Source organism: Tachypleus tridentatus, chromosome 12 (genome assembly GCF_004210375.1).
Source record: "Tachypleus tridentatus isolate NWPU-2018 chromosome 12, ASM421037v1, whole genome shotgun sequence".
Classification (NCBI taxonomy): domain Eukaryota; kingdom Metazoa; phylum Arthropoda; class Merostomata; order Xiphosura; family Limulidae; genus Tachypleus; species Tachypleus tridentatus.
The window spans coordinates 71,496,029-71,511,791 of NC_134836.1; the positions used below are offsets into that span (position 1 = coordinate 71,496,029).

At 32.9% G+C, this 15,763-nt stretch overlaps 1 protein-coding gene across 1 annotated transcript; it reads right to left on the bottom strand.

The window, feature by feature from the left end:
• Nucleotides 1-713: 713 nt before the first annotated feature.
• On the bottom strand, nt 714-13,010 carry LOC143233571 (cyclin-dependent kinase 1-like). Its single transcript, XM_076469915.1, has 7 exons — nt 12,870-13,010; nt 9,954-10,005; nt 7,141-7,297; nt 5,795-5,918; nt 3,847-4,181; nt 2,817-2,958; nt 714-1,357 (listed from the first exon to the last, which is right to left on the bottom strand). The coding sequence occupies exons 2-7, from the start codon at nt 9,997-9,999 to the stop codon at nt 1,256-1,258; spliced, it is 906 nt and encodes a 301-aa protein (XP_076326030.1). The 5' UTR covers nt 10,000-10,005; nt 12,870-13,010; the 3' UTR covers nt 714-1,255.
• Nucleotides 13,011-15,763: the final 2,753 nt, after the last annotated feature.

The following is a 15,763-nucleotide window of genomic DNA, read 5'->3' on the forward strand; positions in this document are numbered from 1 at the left end:
ACTAAACCTCACGAGGAACTACTGTCTTGAGCAAAAACCAACAAACTACTAGAAGTATGTATGAAATGGGAGATGTCTTCTTTATGTATATAATTAAATCTAAGGAAAGGATGGCAGGGATTCTGGTAAGACCAAAGTGAGATGTAGGCAGAGACTCACTTCACTTGACAACTTCCAAAAATTGATCAGAGATGAGAAGGTTGAATTAGGAAAGTCAATGAAGACAGTGAGGAATAGAAAACAATGAAGAACCATATTTATCTCCTCTCAGTATTTCAGAAAACATCACAATTGACTTTTGATACATTCAAACTTCACTGACTGTATCACAAATAACACTGTTCACAAAACATCAAACAATTAAATGCTGTGAAAGTTCCACTTCATACTTAAGAAAAACAAAATAGAAAATTGTTTTAAGATGCATAAATATATTGATATCTTTGTTGCTGTAGAAAGTTCAAAGCTGACATCAGCTGTTATTGAATCTGAGATAAGATTACTTCTTTTCAACTTAATGACATCACCAACAGCATTTGAATTTGAGGTTAATATGACACCACTTAAAAAAATTTGTATCACACCATTCCACTCCATGTAAGCATCATTCTATTATTGAAACTTATTGTAAAGCCTAAATACAAGTGGTGATTATCTACTAATGGAAGTTAATTTTTGGTGTAAATATTTTTAAGACAATAAAACTAGACACTTGAATGTGAAAAATAGTTTTATTGACAAACTTATTTTTAAAACATGAACATATTGAACAAAACCATCAGAAAAAATAAAGTTGGCCCCACTTGCTTTTATAAAAATACATTTATTTTCCCAGAACTGTTTAAACATCATTTAACACATGTAATACTTACTCAGATTTATGTACTCTATATTACATTATCTTTTAATGCATATCTTATGTTGAGTAGCACTTATCCACTGAAGTTCAATACAACTCACTTTCACTGAGCAATATCGGTGTAATAGAAAAAAAGAAAGATAATAAAGGTGTAATTTGACAGAAATTAAATTAGCAACATATTTCAAAACAGATAAGGAAACTTACACATGTAAAGTAAAGCTTCAGTTGAGTTAAAACATGGACCAATAGGAAAAAATGAAAAAAAGGAACACTCGGACAAACTGAAACCAGAGAAGTGAGAAAGGCACAAACATTTCTGTCCCATGGAAGAGGTAACATCAGTAGTAAGTTTCACTGGAGCAACTTTGAATTAAAGATGGTCCAATCCAATGTTCACTTTGCTGGAAGAGTGTTCTTGTCCAAGTCATCAAAGTATGGGTGATGAAGGGCTGCTAAGGCAGTAATCCTTTTAGATGGGTCATACACCAACATTTTCTGGAAAAAACATTTATACTATACTTGCATGTCAAAACACAGTGCTAGTAACATCACCTATGAAAAATAAAATAGTACAATACACGAAATATTTTAAAATCCTGTTTCCACAGTAGGTTACTTTATAGTTTTTGTTTCACACTATAAAGGGTTTCAGTGTGACAAGCTTAGAAATAAGACAAGTAAATTTTACTCATATTATTTGACAGTAAAGATCATCTTGATCTTATTGCAGTGGTGTTTAATTTACTCTCAAGAAATCAATAGTTAGGTTTAGTTTACACTGTGACAAACCATCAAGTTACTAAATTTTCTTCAGTACTTTAAAATAGCTTATACATTTACATGTCTAATTTGTCATTTAAAGAAAACTATAGACACTAGAAAAAATAGATTACTGGTGCATGTGTTTGCATTTAATAGAAGCTAACATTTACTAGTCCCAATGAGTATTGAAACCAAGTTTCTAGTGTTTGTAAGTCCACAGACATAACACCATGCTACCAGGGGGGAAGATGCAGTCTATGTTCTTTCCATTTCACAGCTTTCTCTCTCCCCTCTCCATACGTTAAAGTACTTCACCTAAAAGTCACAAATCTGTCATAATTACCCCTGTTCGAATGTTACTTTTATACCCACAAAAACTCCCCTCTACACAGAGAAATATACAAATTACATCCACCCAGTTGGAAAACATGCCCAGCTTACTAAACAAATGTTGAAATTTGTTTAAGTATTTAACTTTTGAGAATTAAAACAGGATTGGAACTGAAGGTAAAGAGACAACCTGAATTTACTGTTAAACCTGTTCAATGCACAGATAAGACATGGGAATGGGGAGGGTGAAATCCAGATATCAACATATTTAAGTTGCTTTTTAGGGGGAGTATCTAGGGTAAAGGTAGGAACCAGGTTTGGTGAGAATCAGTCCAGTAGTTCACTACACCATAGTCTTTTGTGAAATAAGAATTTATTGATGACTGGCTATGCAAGTTCACATTCTACTAAACCTATTCAATATAGCAGGGGTACACTGCAACTTTATGTAGCATTTACTAAACTGTTATCATAGGAATCTTTAATATTTTTAAACTTTGTGTTAGATGTGTACCTATAGAACTCAGCATTTGAAATAACCATTCTAGTTTTTAACTTGCAGTCTGTAGTTTCGATAGAGTTGTATAACACAAGCAATTAAAAACAACATGAACATTTACAAATATTCTTGGCAATCATTTAGATAAGTCAACAACATTACCAACCATGCAATTTTTTGTAAAGGTTTTATAGTCTTTTAATAATGTGATATGGATATGGCTCAGAAGATGAACCTGTGGTTTTCCACAAACAAAACTCAGTTTCAAATAAAAGTGACAAATGGTAATTTTGACTTAAAGCTTACAAAAACCACTCAGTAAACTGATCCCACATACGTCAAGCAGATTGTACTCATTAATACCTGAAGGATATCTATTCCATTGGTGTCTAGCTGACTGCAGATGGAAGGAATGATGTAATCTTTCCAGTTAGGAAATGTTGGTTTATAGTCAGGAAGCTGTGAAACACCAGGCCACACGTCTTCAGTTGGAGTCCCCATAGTTCTGGTGGAATTGAAACATCAACTATGTTTGTGTTTTACAAGAAATTCCCTTCAATATTTTGGTTACATTTTAAATAGGTAGACATGCAACCATATTCAGTTTAATTAGCAACACATTACCTTAAAGATCAAAAACCAGACAGGACTAAACACGGTTAGTGTAAATTCAATGTGATAACCTGAAAATACTAGCAGTCCAAAATCTGTCCTATTTTGGTGACAATATTCAATATCTGTACTGCTAACTAAAAGCATAATTTCTCTTAATACTATTATTATCTTTAAACATAATTCCAGTGTTTATATCGGTAAAATCTTAAGATATTTTCTTATAACTTATCACAGCCAAAAGCAAATTTGTACTACCACCGTAAAGAACTATTCATTTACCTAGATAGGCAGGTACTACCAACATAAACAGCCAATCACTTACTATCTTAGATAGCCTGATGCTACCACCGTAAACAATCATTAACAGTTTTATTCTACAAAATGTTTATAAATTCTGTTCAGGTGATTCAAAGTGATGTAAACAAACTCATGAAATTGTGAAGATACAAAAGTATGGTATCTTTTAATCTTTTTGACAAAACAAGCAGGCGACTAACACTAGAAATAGGTAAAACTTTCATCAAAACCCCAAAGTAACCTCGACTATTCTGCCACAGCTTTGGCTCCCCACAGTGATTGCTTTATATTAGCTGCTAAGTTACCAAAACAGGGTGACTAAGTAATTGATGAAGCTTTGTGTTATGCAAAAAAATCATTTATCTATAAATGTCTAAACACTGAAGGTAAATAGCTGGTTTGTCTTGAGAACAAAATTTCTTAAATGATATAAAAACAAAAAATAAAAGCTGATATTTGTTAATTTTACATTTTTTTTTACCTAAAAATACGAAACAACTGGTCAATCTCAGAATCTCCGTGAAACAGTGGCTTCTTGTTAGCCATTTCAGCAAATATACATCCAATACTCCAGACATCTACAGGAGTTGAGTAACGGGGAGAGCCGAGTAGCACTTCTGGAGCTCGATACCACAGTGTAACTACCTCATGGGTATATACACGTACGGGAATTCCAAATGCTCGTGCCAGACCAAAATCTGCTATTTTAATTAGTCCTTTCTGATCAATAAGTAAGTTTTGTGGCTTGAGGTCTCGATGTAAGACTCTCCTCTGGTGACAGAATAGGATGGCTTGTATAATCTGGTAGAGGTAGCTCTGAAAAAAAAGTTGTGTTTGTCAGTGAAATAACAAGCACAATCATACTAGGAAAACACTTCTAACATCTGACGTAGCACTGATGTACAAGCCAAAACATTCCTAGCATTTTGAGAAAGTTAACCACATTAAAAATAGTTCAAAAGTCAATTATAAAGCAACATTAATATATATATATATATATTTTTAGTTTTGGCTGCCTAAGTGAACACCTACACCTACCTAATTTTATCAAAGAGGGCATCAAGAAGCTGCAAGCATTCTCCAGACATATTCTACTATGTATGTGGCCAATTTACCAAGATAAGAGCAAAAACGTACTCTGTGACAGCATCTGTCTTGAAGTATGATGAGTATGGCTGGGAAGTTATCGGAGACTTCAAAGTGGTGGCATTCCTGATGGGTCTCCAAGGAGGCTTTACCAAGTTTCCCTGTTATCTTTGCCTTCAGGATAGCAGGAACACTGCAGCACACTATAACAGGAAGCACTGTCCACAACGGACCGAGTTCTCTGTGGGGATGCACAGTGTCAAGTATGAGCTACTAGTGGACATCCCGAAGCTGTTGTTCCCACCACTGCACATTGAGTCTTATGAAACAATTTGTCACAGCTCTTGATAAGGAGTCTGCAGCCTTCAAGTACCTTCAAGACTTCTTTCCTAAGCTGTTTGAGGCAAAGGTCAAAGCTGATGTCTTTGTTGGACCACAAATAAAGAAGATCCTGGAGTGCACAAAATTCCTCAAGAAGATCAGTAGGAAGGAAAAAGAAGCATAGGGGAAGATTTGTCACAGTAGTTCGTGGCTTCTTGGGCAATCACATGACCAAAAATTATGTAAAACTAGTTAAGGCTCTGGTAAGGAGCTACGGCAAAATGGGCTGCAGGATGTCCCTGAAAGTTCATTTTCTTGGCGCTCATCTTGATAAATTCAATGAGAACATGGGAGCATACTCAGAGGAGCAAGGCGAGCACTTCCACCAAGATATACTGGACTTTGAATGCCGCTACCAAGGAGTGTATAACGAAAACAAGATGGGAGACTATATTTGGGGACTGATACAATAAAGTGATTTACATTACAGTTGCAAGTCTCGAAAAACTACTCACTTCTCAACATTTTTGTAGAACTTTAGTATAAATACATGTAAATCTTGATTCACATGTTGTTTTATTCAAACCTTATGTAAATGAAATGTACCAATTTGCCCGTTTTTACATAGAAAAGAGGTTAATTTCTAAATTTTATTATCCAGGTCACAAAAGCAATGTTTGAAGGGAATAATGACCATTTTACAATACAAGTGATTAAGAAATAACACACTATCCAGGAACAAAATTTTTTGTCACATAGTATTGAGTTTCTGATCTCGGAGAGAGAAACTGGAACACCAAAAGTTAAAAACATGCTACATTGAGACTTGTAATGGTTGAAAACTGACAAGACTAAAGCCAATATGGTAACTTTTAATGTCCCTTTAAAATTAATTATTGCTGTTCTATCGATTAATTTGTTTTCTGAGTAAAGTGTTATTTTTATAGTTTAATATCTACTTTGCATTCTTTATGTCAATATAAACTTAATATTTATGGAGAAGTTAGACAGAATTGACCTACCTTTACTAACTTCTTGTCCATAAACTGCCCACTAGGAATATTGTCCAGGTACTTTTTAAGGTCCATAGAAAGGTATTCAAACACCAGGTACAAACGATTTTCTTGCATTAATACATCCTGTAAACTAGAACAATATATCAACATTACTTCAAATGCATCATATAAAATGTTCATATCATCATTAATCACCAAATAAGAAAAAGAAAAACAAAGAATAAAACTTTGTTTTATTTTGTTATAGATTTCTATGCTACGTTTCAGTTTTATTTGAATTTTTCTAATGAGAAAACTAGCTGAAAGCGCGAGATTATCTCAGTAGCCAATAATGCATATCAGTTCAGGTATGGAAATCAATTTCCTGATAAATTTAGCCACAGCATTGAGATTAGATATATTTGTCAATGATTGGCTGCAAGGACAGTCTAAAAGGACCAAGTTGTTCCTTGTTGTCTATACATTATGTAAAGAAATTGTTATATCTACATAAAAACTGAGATACCATTACAGTGGTTCTAAAGAATGTTAGTTAAATTACAGTAATCATATATTGTACGTTAAAGAAATGGGCATTACATTCCTGTGAACCTTACTTTAAATATTCAAACATCATTTTCATGAAACAGGGTTTGATAAAATGTAGAATTATTTATGCCACTAGGGACTTCAAAACATCTAGTCTTGGATGTACCCACTCTTCAAAACTATTACCTTATGGTACTATTATCCAGGTCCAATGAATGAAACTTTTTTCCTCTATTGCTTTGATGCTTTTACAACTGTTCTGTATAAAATCCACAGCTGAATCTAGCTCATATGACCCATTATCTTGTACTATAAATAAATACACGTATGCACAGCCAGTAAAATACAGGCATAAAATTTGCAGTGGAAAAACTGAAAATCAAATTTTTATAATTATGCATTAGGAACTTCTGATCTTAGGTTCTTACCACCATTTCAAACAAAATTATTTTTCAAACTTAGATCTCACAAACATCTGTATATATATTATTTTTCTTCAAAAATCTGATTTCACACCATGTAAGTTACAAAACTATGTATCTGTTTCTGTACCTCCTCTAGGTGGCATCTTTTAAAATGGCATACATAAACAGTGTTATAATGAGAAGCAACTTTTAAGTTATGACAGAATATCAATAATTACATTGCTTAAAGACATGTATGTGTAAATTACTTTAAACTGGAATGTTTCAAATATAGTAAAAATATCTTCTATGAAACACCTTACACTTCTGAGAAATTTCATACATCTTTACGTACATCCAGGAAAAATAATTAAGAGAGATTCCTCTATGAAAGAATAATACACTAAAAAGTAAACTCACCAAACAATATTTGGATGCTTTAATTCTTTGAGTAATGAAATTTCCCTAATAGCTGTGGAAGGTACTCCTTCATCCTCACTTTCCAGCCGTATTTTCTTCAGAGCAACTAATTGTCCAGTTTTCTTGTTTTTACCTTTATATACAACTCCATACGTCCCTAAAATTGTAGGGCTCTTGTTAAATATATAGAATTTTACAGAATACTTGTCTGTATTGTTAAAAACAAACAAAAATACTTTAACAGATAATACATATTTGGTATCTTTTGTTTGTTTCATTGTCACTAAAAATGACAGTAATTAAAAAAAGTCTAAGTCTCATGGAATACTGATTTAGATAAATAAAATACTTCTGAAATGAAAATATCAACATAAACTGGCAGACAATCATTTTCTTTTCACTATATTTAATTTGGTAAAGGTATTGTAAATCATGTTAGTGGATGGTATATATAAATAACAGGTTCTTCTGAACTTCACACCTATGTCAAGTCAGATTTGTGTGGGACACATCACAGATCTTAAGATCCAGTTTTTTTTTTGTTTTTTTTTTACCATTCTAACATAAATGTAAACTCAACCTAAAGCTATTAGAAAGTTTTCTAGATGTAATTGTGTAAGTTATAGAAAGTACAGTGGAACTCCTCTAAAGCAGCCACCTTCAACACTGAGACAAACTGGCCTGATTAGAGGGGTTCCACTGTACATATTTAGATATTAAGTAAAAAAAACAAAAAAAAAAAACTGATTGAATGACCGCTTTCAAGGGGTGACCGAATCTGAGGGGTGGCTGCTTAGAGGGGTTCCACTGTAGTTCTTTTCTAACATAATCTGTTTAACTTGTGAATTTAGTGGAAGCAGTAGCAGATTTAAAGTTGTGTGGGCCTCAGGGTTAATAATTTTTGTGTGCCCAACATTACATAATTTTACATAGAATAAAATTATCAAGGGGCCCCTATTAAGATCATAGGCCCTGGGGCTGAGCCCCTTCTAGCTTCTACCTAAATACACCACTGGGTGCAAGGTTCTGCCAATTGATATAGTTGCACTGTGCACTCCATAGACAAACAAGTGTCCTGAACTGTACACCACAATGAGCATTGTTTGAACTGGTCTGGAATTAATCTCTCATAGAAACAAATATTAAAGGTATTTTTGGCTGTTGTAACCATAATGAAATATTAATTGTTAAAGCTTGGAAACGTTACTTTGGATGCAACATTAACTTTCCATGTATTGGGAGCATACAAGATGAGGATTCAAACTGGCAATTTCACCAACTTTTTTGAAGGGAAGATAACATGTGATATCCACAAATAGAAATCTGTCTTTCCTGTTAACAAAGCAGATTAAGGTTAGGCTGGATCAACACCAGAGCTCAACTCCTAATGAAAACAGATCCAGAAGGCAAGGTGCTTTTTGTGTGCAAATTTGGCTTTGTATAATTTGTATATATATGACAGGTTTGTCCCAGTAAGATAAAATTTGACAGTTAAGAGAATTCAATACAGTGGTGCCAAAATAAATACTTTTCATGTTAACTTCTTTTATTTAAATTGTGGCCTCTCTGTTTTGAAGTAATGAAAAATGTAAATACAATGGTTAATTTATGTCTGTTTAATACATGAACATTGGTTGGTTTACTTTTGAATTTTGCATTTACTAGAAAATAAACAGTTTTATTTAACTTTTCTTTTTCAGTTACTTGATGATAACTACATAAATTCTCTTATTTTTAAGATTTCAGGTTTTAGTCTAACTTTAGGGGGAAAACACCGAACTGATACGAGTATTTGAGAAAGTTTTTGCTTTTTCTCAAGCAAATTTTAACACATCCCACTTAACATTCACTATTGTTGTGTTTTTGTAGTGTTACTTGTGCGAATACAAGTTAGTGTACATTTAACTTCCATTTATGTTGAATCTGCTAGATGATCCCAGTGGTAGATGGGAGAGATTAATATTGATAATGTGAAAGTCGTGGGTAATGACTAACCTCACTACAAGTTTTAGAAGTGAATTAAGCAGTGAACATGGAGCCATGAGAGAATATCAGTCAATATAAATTTTAAAAGTTATAATTTGATTTTACCTTTAGGCACTTAACCCTTCCCACAAGATCCCACATTTAAAAATAGGATGGACTGATGCAAGAGAACGACAAGTGCCCTCAAAAGCATCTGAAGGATAAATCTGACAATGAGAGAAATAGATCAGAAGAGATAATAATCAGTGATATCAAGAAAAACTTGTAGAGAAAAATATACATGTAAAAATGGCTCGTTTTGGTTGAGAAAATATTTTACGTAGAGGAGCAAACAATGTTTCGACCTTCTTTGGTCATCGTCAGGTTCACAAAACCTGATGATGACTGACGAAGGTCGAAACGTGTTCGCTCCTCTATGCAAAATATTTTCTTAATCCAAATGAGCCGTTTTTACATTATAGATCAGAAGAGAGAAACTGCACCACTTCTGAGCAAGCTATACTCTTAGCCCGTGTATAAAACACAAAGGTGGAAATTGTGAGATATAGAGTGACTGAGAACACTAAAGTATATCTGGATTGAATATGAAACTCATTATTCAAAGTTCATTCAAATTATTTAAACAGAAAAGTACATCAAAACATTATGTACGCTTTGGAAACAAATCCACATACTGAGCCAGTGGCCATATCATTTATATTAAAAAGAAAGAAAGGGTGCAAATGAGCATACAAAAAAAAATCTGTATCGAACCAGATTTAAAACTTTGAAAGTAGAGGGAAAGAAGTTCATTTCAGATTCTGAATAAATCATGCTAAACAACTTACCTTCCCCTATTTTTTCAATCTTTGCATAATCTTCAACTGTTGCCATGATTTACTAAGAAAACAGAACAAAAATGTGAACGTTTTAACATTGATCACATAAAAATAATTTTCATCTTCTACAATCGTACAAACAGCACATTAAAAACTACTAAAACGGTGACACCTTTATTTCACCTGTGACCAAGAGTCTCTTCACTAATTCAGAAATAAATCCACTGCTAGTTGTGGATATGCAATGCCAATGCTTCTGATTTTCTAATGCACTTTTAATTGAGGAAACTGGGTATGTGATCAAACATGATACATCAAAATGATTCTTACAACATTTCAGTAAATATGAAGTGGAATTTTAAAACAAGGTATGCATTATATTACAGATCTTGCATTTTCTACTAAAGAAAAACAGGATGACTAAACCCTGTAACATTTCTAATGAGGTATCACAGAAACAGTTCTGACTTTCAAAATGATTAACAGTTGATATAACCGAGCTTTCTTTGTTCCTAAATATTAGAGGGACATTTACAACAATGAACTTAGTGGCTTTAATCTTGTTTTTCTGGTTGTTACTGAATGTTGAATGTTTTTCAAATTATCCATATTTCTAGATTGATTGAAATATTTTATAAATATAGCATGTTCAAACAAGTGGCAGAGGCAGAAATGACAGGCTTTCAAAAGTGTTATTTAATATTCATTGTAAAAATTACAAATTGCTCATCACAGAAATTAAAACTTGATAATTTTAAGTACAAAACAATATCATCATATTATTGCAATGTAAAATAAAACTAGACTATTAAATTTATATAATCAAATGAACAAGCAAATCAACCTTGTGTAGATACGTTAAGTTACATACTTGTATTATTTGAAAGACAATTTTGCCCAAGTAAGACCCACCATGTACCTTAAGCTAACAAAACTAAATCTCGTTTGTTTTTTAGCTCTACTGTACCAATTAATTCACTGAATCAATCTGTGGTTTATTTAATAAGCACAAGTACAACACTATTACAGTGTAGGGGGGGGAGAAAATTATGCTAATTAGCTAACTTACCTGACTTGAGTTACACTTATTTTAAATAATAAAAGTATGATATAAAAACACAGAAATCTGGTTAATATTATTTAATGAAAGTACTTGATTTTGTGTTTAAAAATAATTATTTTAAGAACTTCAAAATCAGCCTTAATTTGCCTCTTAAAATATATACCTTTTTAAAATAATTTCTGGCAAATTCTTACAACTATCAGATTAAAATTTAACACACATGCACACAAAGTAAACCTGATGTAAAAAATTCTTACATTTGTGGCAATAAATACATAAAGTTTTAGACCAGGAGATGGAAGTCCTTCCAATAATATGCAATAGCATTTTGTAGATAGCTAGCTTGTTTAACTTTTAATATCATATTGTAACTCTATGAAGTTTATAGCATGATTAGAACACACAGAATTAAGAATGTGTACTTTTAAATTGACTTACTAATGGTCTTCAAAAATCAGATCTATGTTAAAGCTAATGTTGGTTTGATATGTAAAGAGAAAACATTAAGAAACTTACAAAATACATTTTTCTAAACATATTTTTTTAACTGTAAGACATATTTGCTGGGATGAAGCTCAAAGATAGAAGTGTAAACTGGTACAATCCCAGTTTTACTGGAAAATTTAGTAATCGCATCCCTGCAGAGATACTACACATACATAAGCATTGTGTCTTTTGTTATTGTGCAAAGCATGTAGATTTTTTTTTCCCTTTAAATATCATTAAAAGGTTTACTTATTCTCTCTTTAGGGTAGTTAAAAATAGCATACACTGACTATGAAAAGTTGATATAACTCGTAACAGTTTGGATTATGTAAATTTCTCAGTTTTGTATTTAAATTGCAACTTATCCAAATTCGTGGTTGATTGTACCACAGCCTTTACAAATTATATTATACTGTATAATACTAGCAATGCTATTGTATTCTAAAGATGGCTGGGTATGGTGATTAAAACTTTTATTAAAATAAAGTAGAAAACGTTTCGACCTCCTTAGATCATCTTCTGGTTAAGAGAGCTATGATATTACTCTGTTATTTTTACGCTATTACTGAGCAATATAAATGTTAAAAACCCTGGTGAACGTGTGCGATTTTAAAATTTAACCTAGGATATGCAAAACAAGTTCAACCAACACTTCCGTCAGCACTTGTTCTACAGTATAAAACATATTACTTCTCAAAGTTCTCTAGCTTTCGCAAGTTACATTATACACATCAAATACTAATCTTATAGCACCCACGTTGTTGGGTTTTTTTACTCAGTCACAAATTAATCTAAAAAACGTAAAATCAGCTAAAATATCCGCTGTGATACGATGAAATCGAAGATAAAAAGTTAAGAAACTTAAACCATGAAAATTGAATTAACCATATGAAGTGAAATAAATGTTTTAATATTCATATTTCGGGCCGAGTCGCCTTTCCTCTAGTTAGTTTAAAATCTTTAGGAAAAGGGGGTGTCCAACACCGAGCCCTAAACGTTGTAAATATTAAAACATCTACTTCACGTTAACCATTTTTCATGTTGGTTTTTGTTGAAACTTTGTAGAATGGACGGCAACTGCCTATTGTGGAGACACAAGTGTAGAAGACGACGTTCCAAAAGTCTTCCGCCTTTCGTCTTCAGGTCACTGACTTTCGAAACGTCGTCCTCTACACTTGTGTCTCCACAATAGGCAATTGCCGTCCACTCTACAAATTTTTATAATGAATACTCTGCCTTAACAATATACCAACTAATACTTTTTGTTGTTTTTTAAAGTCAAACTTTATTTTAAACTAATCATATATCGTAAAAAGCACTAGAAATTAGAATAAAGACATTTTAAATTGAAAAAATACTTCATGTATTTAACATACCGTATATTTGGTTAGGTATTCACGATTTGTTATTTTGATAATCCTTTTTACAGTAGCATGAAACTATGTACAAACTATAATGCATAAATCAAGCCTACAGCTTACAGGATCCAATACCCGATTTTTCAAACAATTATTATTTCAAACCAACCACCGAGCATACGTAACGACCTATCTTAACCAATGAAATTGAAGTGTCACCTGGTAAGCGCTTTACGCATATTTTATATTGATGGCGGAAGAATTTTCATTTTATGATATTTTGAAATTAAATATGTTTTGAGTAAATAACATGCCGGTTTCCAACTTATTTGAAAAATGACAAAAGAAGCTAAGACATTATAAATGTTATAAATACTTGTTACATTATAATTACGTTATAACATTATTTTTAAATGTATCTAGAACTTTGTGAAATACGTGACTTGACATGTTCGTTAAAAATAAACGTTTTATTTACAGAATCAAATATTTCAAATACACTTATAAGTTCATTGTCGAATATAGGGCCTGGCATGGCCAAGCGCGTAAGGCGTGCGACTCGTAATCCGAAGGTCGCGGGTTCGCGCCCTCGTCGCGCTAAACATGCTCCCCCTCCCAGCCGTGGGGGCGTATAATGTGACGGTCAGTCCCACTATTCGTTGGTAAAAGAGAAGCCCAAGAGTTGGCGGTGGGTGGTGATGACTAGCTGCCTTCCCTCTAGTATTACACTGCTAAATTAGGGATGGCTAGCACAGATAGCCCTCGATTAGCTTTGTGCGAAATTCCAAAAAAAAACAAAACAAAGTCGAATATAGAAAACATTTAGATGTAGTGGTCATATAAAGTAAAATCTAAATGATATTTAAGAACATGAAGACTGGAAAATATTGATAAGGAACTACAGAAAATACTTGTAAACCATAAAGTAAATATATTTTAAAAGAATAAGACTATTAATTTAACATCAAGCTTTAATAACTTGCCGAATTTTAAAAACCTTGACACTAACCATATAAACTTAAAAAATCAAGATATCGTTTCATAAAACATGAACCACTTATGATACTGTTTGTCTGTTTGAATTTCGCGCAAAGCTACTCGAGGGCTATCTGCTCTAGCCGTCTCTTGGGCTATTCTTTTATTAACAACGAATAGTGGGAGTGACCAACACATTTATTACACCCCCACGGCTGAAAGGGCGAACATACTTAGTGCGACGAGGGTTCGAATCCGCGACCCTCAGATTACGAGTCGAACGCCTTAACCCACCTGGCCATGCCAGGCCTACAATACTTTATCTTGATCTTTTAGGTTTTTCAGAAACTGCTATTGTCTTCCTGTGTGGTACCAGATCGGGTATCGCTTATGGCCTACCCCACATTCATAGCCAGGCTATCAGTTTCAACATATTATTTCGTCTATTAGGACATACGTAATTACAAAACCAAGTTGATTACAGGTAAGCTTGCGGAAATACAGGGTTTGATTTTCTTCAGTAAATAGAACACGATAGCTTATTGTGTAGCTTTCACTAAAAATAAACAAGTATTTTGCGAAATTTGTTGTTTCTATTTTAAACCCTTGACTTCTAATGCATTTACCATTGCGATATGCAAATGTATCATATGTTTTATGATAATGTAGAAATTCTTAAAATTATTTTCATTTCCCAGACAAAACACTCAGAGACATATAGTGTAGGAACCCGTTAAAATTATCTTGGGAAGAAGATATTCCAGTAATATACAGTATCCGGTTGAAAAATTAGCACGATGATATCATTTGCTTGCTGAGTTAAAGAGTTACGGGAAGTAATTTAAATTTGAGTGGCACTATGGAGGACAGGGGGAGAGTGTGAAACACACATACTTTTTATATATACAACATATACAAACAGAAAAACAACATTAAACTCACCAAAATGGCCTAATACTGTATGTATAGAATTAATGGTGGGGGCGTACCCTTGTTTTTTCCCTTCATGCTTTTTCTCTGTATTTACTAAATATAACAGCTAGCAAATTTGTGAGAAAACAAAAGTTACAACACACTGTGTAAAAACTACACTGACAAACACAACAGCAACTTTATTTATAAAATCCAATGCAACAACTGCCACTACTTCTATACCGAAGAAACAAGCAGAAACATAGAAATTAGATTCAAATAACACAAAAAACACATTCACGCGTTTTTGAACACTGCAAGTCAAATCAACACAACATAATAGAAAACTCCCAGATACTAAGTAGGGAAACAAATATAAAACACAAACTTAAAATCAAAGAAGGCCTCTTTATATAACAACTAAACCAAAATTAAACCAATATACAGGAACACCTTTATACCAATACTAATTATTAACCTAACATCTAACTGCAATGCCTCCTACAATCCCATACTCGTTTACACTCTCGTTCCTAAGACATGCGCCTGGTAACAAGAAGTTGCAAACCCCTTATTTCTTGACCTGAAAACGATCTAAGAAGGTCAAAATGTTGTTTTATGCTTTATTAGTAAAAGCGTTAAAAGTGTGAGATACATTAAAATGTTCTAACATGAAGTCATATATTGGTTACCTAGTACGATATAATTTAAAAGCTTCAAAATAATATTTTTAATTTTGAAATAATTGCACCAGTCAAACTTAAAACAATTAAATCGCAACAATTATTTCCTTTTTATTTCCGATCTTCCTGCTGCCACTTTATTTTCAGTAGCCGCAGCAGACCAGTTGTTTTAAAACTAGGTTGGGTTATATCTTCATTCAAGTTATAATCAAACTCACTGGTCAAAACATGTTTAGGTGCCAAAACTTTTAAATATAGAAGTATATAATTTATTGTTTTTTATGTCGGCCATATTGGAACCCAAGATGGTGACTTATTCAGACGAGATCTATAACTGGTCTT

What these genes read in the sequence shown, in the direction of transcription:
- LOC143233571 (XM_076469915.1), bottom strand. Translation starts at nt 9,999, where the DNA reads ATGGCAACAGTTGAAGATTATGCAAAGATTGAAAAAATAGGGGAAG. An exon ending in TGGACAAGAAGTTAGTAAAG is followed by an intron (nt 4,182 to 5,794) that starts GTAGGTCAATTC and finishes CTTTTTTTTCAG; the next exon opens with AGCTACCTCTACCAGATTAT. An exon ending in ATGGAATAGATATCCTTCAG is followed by an intron (nt 1,358 to 2,816) that starts GTATTAATGAGT and finishes TGTTTTTTCCAG; the next exon opens with AAAATGTTGGTGTATGACCC.